Source organism: Hordeum vulgare, chromosome 6H (genome assembly GCF_904849725.1).
Source record: "Hordeum vulgare subsp. vulgare chromosome 6H, MorexV3_pseudomolecules_assembly, whole genome shotgun sequence".
Classification (NCBI taxonomy): domain Eukaryota; kingdom Viridiplantae; phylum Streptophyta; class Magnoliopsida; order Poales; family Poaceae; genus Hordeum; species Hordeum vulgare.
Window position 1 is genome coordinate 194,761,612 of NC_058523.1, and position 10,102 is coordinate 194,771,713.

Genomic DNA, 10,102 nt, shown 5'->3' on the forward strand with positions numbered 1-10,102 from the left:
ACACCTAGGGACCTTCCAGGCTCGCGGGCCATGGGCAAGGTTGAGGGAGTGCAGAAACGCGTCCCTCGTCTTGCCTGACAGTGTGCTTTTGGACGAGGACAAAACAATATTGCGAAACAAGAGGAACCCCAGTCCATACTTTAGATGTAAACACAAGCATTCAGTCAATCAATAATTTAGAAGGAGCCCAGAATAAAATGGAACATGTAACTGGGGATCGGCCTAACCTGAAGATCGTGAAACACAATGAGACACAAGGCTGAACAAATCCAGCGCGAGGATGAGATTGGTGCGATCGACCGCTACCGCCCCTGTGCTGCGCCCGCCGGCGAGATGCTATACACGCCGAGGAGTCAGACACAGATGTGACCACATGCATCGCCCTCGCTCGCCACACATACACGGGGGATGTCCCTCCTTCTCTCCCTCTCTCTCTCTCCTATCTCTCTCTCTCTCACGACGACTACAACGGCAACGCACGAGGTCTCGCCCTAGGCCAACGTCGGGAGGGGTCGAGGAGGGATTGATTGGGGCTATGTGGTGGACACAGAGTAAAATTGAGATCGTTCGTAGAAGATCCGACGGTAACCCGTAGCAATGATCCACAGGCTTTCGATTCTGCCTCCAGAGTAGCTGCCCAAGGACAGTCGGCCCAGGAGTAGCCCATGCGGGACGGGTTAGGGACAAAGGTGACCCAACAACGAGAAACGTGCGTCGGAGGTCGAACTGAACGACATACCTAACGGTCAGAAACGTCAAGATCGCCAAAACGGACGGCCGAAAAACGCTAATCGCTGAGAGAGCTCGAAAAAGGTTCATTTAGAAGGAGCCCAGAATAAAATGGAACAGGTAACTGGGATCGGCCTAACCTGAAGATCGTGAAACACAATGAGACACAAGGCTGAACAAATCCAGCGCGAGGATGAGATTGGTGCGATCGACCGCTACCGCCCCCTGTGCCGCGCCCGCCGGCGAGACGCCATACACGCCGAGGAGTCGGGCACCGATGTGACCAGAGGCATCGCCCTCGCTCGCCACACATACACGGGGGATGTCCCTCCTTCTCTCCCTCCCTCTCTCCTATCTCTCTCTCTCTCTCACGACGACTACAACGGCAGCGCACGAGGTCTCGCCCTAGGCCAACGTCGGGAGGGGTCGAGGAGGGATTGATTGGGGCTATGTGGTGGACACAAAGTAAAATTGAGATCGTTCGTAGAAGATCCGACGGTAACCCGTAGCAATGATCCACAGGCTTTCGATTCTGCCTCCAGAGTAGCTGTCCAAGGACAGTCGGCCCAGGAGTAGCCCATGCGGGACGGGTTAGGGACAAAGGTGACCCAACAACGAGAAACGTGCGTCGGAGGTCGAACTGAACGACATACCTAACGGTCAGAAACGTCAAGATCGCCAAAACGGACGGCTGAAAAACGCTAATCGCTGAGAGAGCTCGAAAAAGGTTCATTTAGAAGGAGCCCAGAATAAAATGGAACAGGTAACTGGGATCGGCCTAACCTGAAGATCGTGAAACACAATGAGACACAAGGCTGAACAAATCCAGCGCGAGGATGAGATTGGTGCGATCGACCGCTACCGCCCCTTGTGCCGCGCCCGCCGGCGAGACGCCATACACGCCGAGGAGTCGGGCACCGATGTGACCAGAGGCATCGCCCTCGCTCGCCACACATACACGGGGGATGTCCCTCCTTCTCTCCCTCCCTCTCTCCTATCTCTCTCTCTCTCTCACGACGACTACAACGGCAGCGCACGAGGTCTCGCCATAGGCCAACGTCGGGAGGGGTCGAGGAGGGATTGATTGGGGCTATGTGGTGGACACAAAGTAAAATTGAGATCGTTCGTAGAAGATCCGACGGTAACCCGTAGCAATGATCCACAGGCTTTCGATTCTGCCTCCAGAGTAGCTGTCCAAGGACAGCCGGCCCAGGAATAGCCCATGCGGGACGGGTTAGGGACAAAGGTGACCCAACAACGAGAAACGTGCGTCGGAGGTCGAACTGAACGACATACCTAACGGTCAGAAACGTCAAGATCGCCAAAACGGACGGCTGAAAAACGCTAATTGCTGAGAGAGCTCAGAAAGGGTTCGGTTTTACTGTTCTTAATAATAATTTCCCTTTTGTAGATCTGACTTGATTTTGGCCGCGCACCATAAAACCCAGCAATCGCAATTCTTTTTGGACGCTTACCGTTACCTAAAGCCCAGAAGAACCCGCAACTCGGCAGGTAGCCGGGAGCCATCAGCCATGCCGCCGCCGCCGCCGCCGCCTAAGAATCGCAGCCACGTTCCTGCGAAGGGCGGGCAGAGCCGGCAGCCACCACGCCAGCCGGGGCGGCGGATGGCGAGCCGCGACGCCGGGGAGCGAGCGGCCTTCTTCGCGCGGCGCGAGGCGGCTACGGTGCTCCGGCGCGTGCTACGCGGGGACGCCTCCAAGCGCTCAGGGGGATCCATCAAGTCCCTTGTCTTCTCCCCCTCCGTACGCAACAAACGCGCTACCTTCGCCCTCGTCTGCCAGACCCTCAAGTGTAAGCCCCCATCTCCAACCTTCTTGCGCGCCCGCGTGCTCGCGTGCAAGGTGTTCGATGTAATGCCTGTGCAGAGCCTCGTCGTTGCATTCTCGCGATGATGTCCAATGCGCCAGATAGAATGCCTCTGTAAAAATGCTCTGGCATCGCATGTCGTTGGTGTGTTAGTTGAAGGGCAGAGTTCGAATCTGTACGAAGCTGGACTTGCAATTAGTTGTGCACGTGGTTATGTGCCATCATCTCTCATATTAATACTGTTGTTATTTGTGAAATCAAGAGGAGGAGTTCCTTTCTTCATGTTGAAGATACTATTATGTCTATACTACCTTGGATACAATTCTTTTTGTCCAAGCACGATCTATCAAATGAGTAAATATATTGATATGCCTATGTTACCAGAGTGGATTTCTGGCTAACTCAAGCTTCCGGAGAGTGATGCTCTGCAAACTCTAGTTATAGAAGTACTAATAACTTTAAAGAACTGTACATATTCGATCAGTATGCTAGTCCATCCGATGAGAATGTACACACCTAACGACCAGGAAATAAAACCATATGTGGCGCTGCTTGAAATAAGCAAACACAAGTTCTCTGCAGTTATGCTTTAACTCTCAGTTTGTCTGTTCCTGCATTGACTTCTCCCTCATAATTTGTTTGTTTCCTTTGATCAGATCTTCCAATTCTTAAGGAGGTTTTAGTATCAAGTGGATTATTCACCAGCAAATGGAAGGTCAACCAACTGAACCAAATGTTATGAATTAATTGATTCCCTTCTTGCTATACACTGTTTATACCAGTCTTGTGTTGATAGGTTTCATGCCCCTGAAGTGTCTACTTATAAGTTATAACACCGTCAGGCAAGACAGTAAGGCATGGATTGACTACGCATTTCCTTTTTCTTGCAGAAACAAGAGGAATTAGTTTATGTGACGGCCTACGACATCCTCTTCGGCCAGGTTTGTCAGTTACTAGGTTCTTTGGATAAGTGTCTAACCTTCTAATTGTTAAGTTCTAACCTTGTTGCTATAAAACAGTTAAATCTTGAGTTATGAAATTAAGTATACTAGTTTGCCATGTCATTCGATTCATCAGTCTTGTTATTCCTCTTTTTCTTCCCATTCAAAGAGAATCTGACATGAAGTAGCATTCGTAGGAGATTGTAGTTTCTGGATCTGTCGAGGAGTACATTATGCTACATAAAGATACTTTTAAGATTGCTCTTCAGAAAATATGTGTTAAAAGGAAAGTCAGTAATGTCGAGGATTTGTTAAGCGAGAAAACTACAGGTATCCTTCTCCATCTCTGACAAGTCCCTTTTGTAGTAGATCATTGACTGTTCCTGTAATATGATTGCCCCTGCATCTTTGAGCCGCCTGATGATTTTGACCATCCAGATCAAATGCATTCATTTTGTAGCAATCTTATGTGAGGTGTTGCAGCTATGAAATTCAATTATTTCATATACAGTGTATTATATGAGGTTGTTTTCTTGTGTCAACACTCAATACTGACTTTCATGCTAGGTTTAAGACTTTAAGCATTTTTTATGTCGAGTACTTTCTGACTCCATATGATAACTGACAAGTTCTAGTTAACTTAGGGAAATCTGTTAATTCTATTTTAGATAATATCCTTCAAAGGAACAACTAATAAACAGTAGCTATTTTCGTACTACTTGGAAAAAACAATGTAATTTTCAATATTAGATCACAACCGTGTCCTGGCGAAGGTGTACCACAACTGCTGCTGTGCATTTGCTCAATTTTGACATATCAGTTATATGCCACCCTCATTATACATAAATTATATGGCACTAGTAAAATTATGTGCATGCAATGCTGTTCATTATCCTTTTATTTCTGCAGTCAAACCAAAGCCCAGGTTTGTTCGTGTAAACACACTCAAGACCACAACAGGATCTGTTATTGAAGTACTAAGTAAAATGCACAAGGTACTTCACTTATCTTCTAGTACTGTTCAGCAAGCATGTTCTCCAAGTAACAAACCTCCTGTCCAATGTTTCTTGGTATAACTTCGATATCATTTTCATGCTCTACCATTCTTAGTGATACTTGAAATTCACCTATTGGTAGGTTGATAAAGATAATATAGTTCCAGACATGCTGGTGCTCCCGCCTGGAACTGATATGCATAAACATCCATTGGTCACAGATGGAAAGGTGTTATTGCAGGTGAAGCCTTGTGAGACTTAGCATCTGCATTTGAAAGAAACTTTGGTTAATAATATTTCCTCTCTCACTTCAACCTGTTTGCTCAGGGAAAAGCAAGTTGTATGGTGGCAGCTGCATTGAGCCCTCAGCCAGGTTGGAAGGTTAGTGGTAGAGGCTAGGGTTCTACCAGGTCTCGGACGTAGGTTGTAGGGGTGGAAGTGCGGGCTGCGAGGTTGGGGACGCCGGCGCCGGCGGTTGGGCGCTGTCGCGGCGTGAGAGAGAGAGAGAGAGGCGGCTAGGGTTTGGGGCTCTCGTCTCCTGAGGGAGACGACAACAGAATATACTGTTTATTGTCTGCTTAATATCGAAGGGGTACATGTGTTTATATAGGAGGACAGCCTCCACTAAACCCTAGATAACTTGGACTCTAACTTGGACTCTAATATAACTTGGACTCTAAGATAGGTAAGATAACTTGGGCTAAGCCCGTAATTAACCCTGCCCATTGGGCCTCCTCCGTTGGTACGTTGTACCGGTCATAACAGTTAGTGTAGTATATTTGATCGCACTAGTTCTTGTTGCGTATATTTATTGTTATCTTGCGAGTTGCAACCATTTGAGCTGAGTGAAGTATTTATTTTTAGTTACATTACCATCTTTCTTAATTGATAGGATTTTACACAACTATATTCTGGACCTTAGTACTGCACGTAAAATTGTGGTGACGCGGAGTTTTCTTGGAAAGAAAAGTTTTGAGGGATGCCGTCAGTGTAAATTATAGTAATCCTGATATGTACTCCCTCCGTAAACTAATATAAGAGCATTTAGATCACTACTTTATAGTAATCTAAACGCTCTTATATTAGTTTACAGAGGGAGTATCACTTAACAATTTGTATATCATTTTTAAAGTTTGCAAATGAAAGTCTATGCTTATTTACTATTCTTCATGACTCGTGATTATGGGAAGAATGTTGCATTCTGAGCAGTTGATAAGTATCACTCTGGTTTGTGTTACGTTACATACTTAAGACTTGTATCATGTCAGATCATTAATTTCCAGTTGAACATTAAACTTAGGTTATTGATGCATGTGCGGCTCCAGGGAACAAAACAGTCCACCTTGCTGCACTTATGAATGGAGAAGGGAGTATTATTGCTTGTGAACTTAACAAAGAGAGGGCCAAGACATTGCAACATACTGTTAGAAAATCTGGAGCAAACAGTATCCTTTCTTAAATGCTTCATTATTACTTCTAGCTCTAGCGATTTCGCAATTATATATTTCCTGTGCATTATTTTACTGTTAAATCATGCTTTTCACCTTGCATTTAATCTAGGAAAATAATATGTTTAGAAGTTCGCATAATTTCTGCAATAAAATAAGTACCTCGTGAATTCTTTTGACCTTCAATACAAATCCCCTGCTCACCCGAGAGAGTTTCAAATACTTTTGTTTTGTGACAGTAGCTTTCATATATTTGTTTGACATTTATTCACAAGGGCACAAAACTAACAGCATTCCATCTTTCAATAAGGCATATCTTTGCACCTTTTTTGTGTATGTGGAAATGATCACGCATTCCCTTGTCTTCTGGTTACTTTGAGTCTTTGACCCAACCCTTGATATCATTTTTCTCTAAAGTATAATACACTAACCATTATGTCAAGGGGGTCGCTGTGATATATTTGGACTATCTATGGTGATCATTTGTTTGTTTAATTGTATGTAATCTTTTACTTCCAATTTGCAACTGTATCTACCTGTTCACCATGTACTATGTGTTGCAAAGTTTTTGACATGATACAATGATCAGATTTTCTTAACCAGTTTTGTAGATATTGAAACAGTTATTGGTGACTTTTTGAATATAGATAGCAATGATCCTTCATATGCAGAGGTTTGTAGTACTTGTATTGTTATTCTTACTATTATTAGAAAGATTAAGTTCATGTATTGACATCCATAATGATCTATTGTCTATTGATGTAAACTTCAGACAAGCATACATCTTTTGAGCTTTTTATTTGTCTTGTCGAACAATCATCCCTAATTGTGTAGTGTACTTCATTGCAATGATGATTGTGCAGGTTCGTGCTATTCTATTAGATCCCTCTTGCTCTGGATCTGGAATCTCTACAGAGAGACTCGACCACTTGCTTCCTTCACATTCTATAGGTAACCATATGCTATGGAGGCTGCTCTTACTGACATATATGTACTTCTCTTATCCAATATGAAACTTGGAATCTGCATGGCAGCAATGTGTGTTCATACCACATTGGGTTCACCCTAGTTTTCTCCACCAGCCATGAAAATGAACTTCTTTTTCTTTTTCTTGGACAATAAGAAGGCTAAGGTTCTGTTAGCATCCTGTGCAGTTTGATATTCTGATGGGGTCATCTGGCCTTCTGTAGTTCTGTAGTTGGCACAGGGGCTTTGCTTGCTTGGTCAATTTTGCCTGAAATAATTAAGCATTTGAGTGTCAGGGATGTCTTGTAAGGTCTACTTTTTTTTATAGATGCAAGTGAGGGAAGCAGATTCACCCCACCACCATCATATCAGTATCCAATTGCAACATTTAACACTGAAAGAAACCCTGTTCTGCAGATGATCAGGGTGATGCAGGTTCAAGCGCAAGAATTAGGAAACTGTCCGCCTTTCAGCGGAAAGCTCTCTCACATGCTCTATCATGTAAGTTCCTACTCTACTCGGTCTGTTCAATGATCGCATTTCAATGGACAACTGTCGCAGAAACTGAAGCGAAAAGCTTCCATCCATGTCTGCAGTTCCCTCGGTAGAGAGATTGGTCTACAGCACATGTTCAATACACCAAGCAGAGAATGAGGACGTCGTCAGCTCTGTGCTGCCTTTAGCTTCATCACTAGGTTTCGAGCTCTCTACCCCATTCCCTCAATGGAGGCGCCGTGGCCTTCCAGTCTTCGACGGAGGTACGTGCTCCTTACCTGAATAACTCAACAACACGCTCCTGGATGGCTTTCTGTTGACATGAAATTATACGCCCTCACGGCTTTCCTTGTTTGCAGCCGAGCATTTGCTTCGGACAGACCCTGAGGATGACCTCGAGGGATTCTTCATAGCGCTGTTTGTGAGGAAAGCAGCTGCGGCTGATGCTTTGGAGCCTAGCAACACCGGTGGCGCGTTGCCAAGGAAAAGGAAACGAGCTTGCACAACGCGAAGTGGAGGTCTCAGGGCATTCAGCTCCTTGAGATTGTCCAGGATGGACGTGCTCTGCTCCATCTGGGGTCTTTAGAGACGTTTGCCCTAGGATCTTTGAGCGATTTCTTTTGGTAGCCGCAGCTGAACGAAGCCGGCTTTGAACTTGTAACTGAATTTTGTGTTTCCCCGATCTGTAGGCGGAATTATAAACTATAAGGCCATTGTGCACATTCAGTTTTGGAGCAATTAACATCGAAAAAGCAACGTGTATTACCACTAATTGCACCCGAGCTTGCACATGAGTCGGAAAGGAAGTTAGTTCAATTCTCGTCTTAATGAGAGGCGTATTTTTATGATTAGGCGGTTGAAAGCTCTGGTACTCGGGTGTTACATGCAGTGCTCACTTTTTAAACACTACTCATTCCGTTTCTAAATATAAGTCTTTTTAGAGGTTTTAGTAGGTACTGCATACAGATGTATATAGACACACTTAGAGTGTAGGTTCATTCATTTTACTTCGTATGTAGTCCCATAGTGAAATTTCTAAAATGACTTATACTCCCTCCGTTCTAAAATAAGTGTCTTAACTTTGTACTAGCTGTAGTACAAAGTTGCACTAAGCTTGAGACCGTTATTTTGAAACGGAGGGAGTATTTAGGAACGGAGAGAGTAAGTACCTAAATACTTAAACTAGTACAACATCAAGTCGATTTCATTACATTCATAAAGTATATATTTGACGTTATATGGAAATTAGTAAGTTTGGCTATAACTTAATGCAGTTTGACTTATGACAAACCTAGAACTTTAGATATTTTTGATAAGGATGAGCTATCCTTCATTAGGTCCTGCTTGGATGGTCGTTTCGCTGCCCAAACCACCTGTAAATTATACCTCTGCAGGGAAAAAACAGGTGGGTTTCATATAGGTGATTGGATTACCGTTTTGGGCTGTAAATCTTACACCGGTTTTTCGATTTACGTCTGTAACAGGCCGGTATCCGATACAGACATGAACTGGTCGTTTCCCCCAACCCTTTCGGTCACTCCGCAAGACCTAAGAAAGACGAGGCCGAGGGCAGCCCTGCGCCGCCGCAGCCACAAGGGAGGGGAGGTGTTGGCGCCGGTGTTCGCAAGGGGCGACGTAGTCCGACGACGGTGGCCACGACGGGGTTAGGCGCCGTGCTACGACCTGGCCACGGGCGTGCCGTTCCTCTTCTCCCGCGCCGACGCCGTCGAGAGCGACATTGTCACGCCCAAGATGCGACCCTATCATCAATTTGGCACGAAGGCCTCGTCAGGGATAGAAGCGCATCTCGTCGTGTCGCAAGAATGGATATCGTTACAAGTACATGTACTGAAAATAAGAGGTATATAATAGAATTGGCTTACACTCGCCACAAGCTACACCAGAGTCACATCAGTACATTACATTATCATCAAGAGTAAGAGCAGGGTCCGACTACGGACGAAAGCAAACGACAAAAGAAGAACGACGTCCATCCTTGCTATCCCAGGCTGTCGGCCTAGAACCCATCCTAGATCGATGATGATGAAGAAGAAGCAACTCTAAATGAACAATCAACGCGCTCGCGTCAAGGAACCTTTACCTGTACCTGCAACTGGTGTTGTAGTAATCTGTGAGCCACAGGGGACTCAGCAATCTCATTTCCAAAGGTATCAAGACTAGCAAAGCTTAATGGGTGAGGTATGGTTAAGTGGTGAGGTTGCAGCAGTGGCTAAGCGTATATTTGGTGGCTAAACTTACGAGTACAATAAATAAGAGGGGGGATGATCTACGCATAGCGGACGTGACTACTGATGATCAAATGAATGATCCTGAACACCTACCTACGTCAGACATAACCCCATCGTGTCCTCGATCGGAGAAGGAACTCACGAAAGAGACAGTCATGGTTACGCACACAGTTGGCAAGTTTTAATTAAGTTAACTTCAAGTTATCTAGAACCAGTGTTAAACAAAGTTTCCACGTTTCCACATAACCGCGGGCACGGCTTTCCGAAAGATTTAACCCTGCAGGGGTGCTCCAACTAGTCCATCACAAATTACCACAAGCCGCATAGAAATCCTCAATCACGAAGCTCGCGATCTCGTCGGATTCCCTAATGGAAAACCTCAACTCTGAGATTACCCAAAGCATCACCGGAATCCCGATGCACAAGATATCTCGTCAAAGGTAAAACTAATC

General features: G+C 45.1%; 1 protein-coding gene across 2 annotated transcripts; it reads left to right on the plus strand.

Annotated features, from left to right (window-relative positions):
- The first annotated feature begins 2,199 nt into the window (after positions 1-2,199).
- On the plus strand, positions 2,200-8,173 carry LOC123402516 (25S rRNA (cytosine-C(5))-methyltransferase NSUN5). 2 transcript variants are annotated; one of them, XM_045096436.1, is made up of 13 exons: positions 2,200-2,541; positions 3,213-3,271; positions 3,447-3,497; positions 3,695-3,827; positions 4,407-4,492; positions 4,635-4,733; positions 4,820-4,873; positions 5,793-5,937; positions 6,552-6,613; positions 6,804-6,891; positions 7,324-7,407; positions 7,503-7,664; positions 7,761-8,173. In XM_045096436.1, exons 1-13 carry the CDS (start codon positions 2,262-2,264, stop codon positions 7,985-7,987), a joined length of 1,530 nt encoding a protein of 509 aa, XP_044952371.1. In that variant the 5' UTR covers positions 2,200-2,261; the 3' UTR covers positions 7,988-8,173. The 2 variants fall into 2 exon arrangements, with proteins under 2 accessions (XP_044952371.1, XP_044952372.1); XM_045096437.1 differs by lacking the exons at positions 4,635-4,733; positions 4,820-4,873.
- Positions 8,174-10,102: the final 1,929 nt, after the last annotated feature.

Excerpts from the sequence above, each read along its gene's own strand:
- LOC123402516 (XM_045096436.1), top strand. The coding sequence starts at position 2,262 with ATGCCGCCGCCGCCGCCGCCGCCTAAGAATCGCAGCCACGTTCCTGCG. Across the intron at positions 6,614-6,803 it reads ATGATCCTTCATATGCAGAG|GTTCGTGCTATTCTATTAGA; the intron begins GTTTGTAGTACT and ends ATGATTGTGCAG. Across the intron at positions 7,408-7,502 it reads TCTCTCACATGCTCTATCAT|TTCCCTCGGTAGAGAGATTG; the intron begins GTAAGTTCCTAC and ends CCATGTCTGCAG.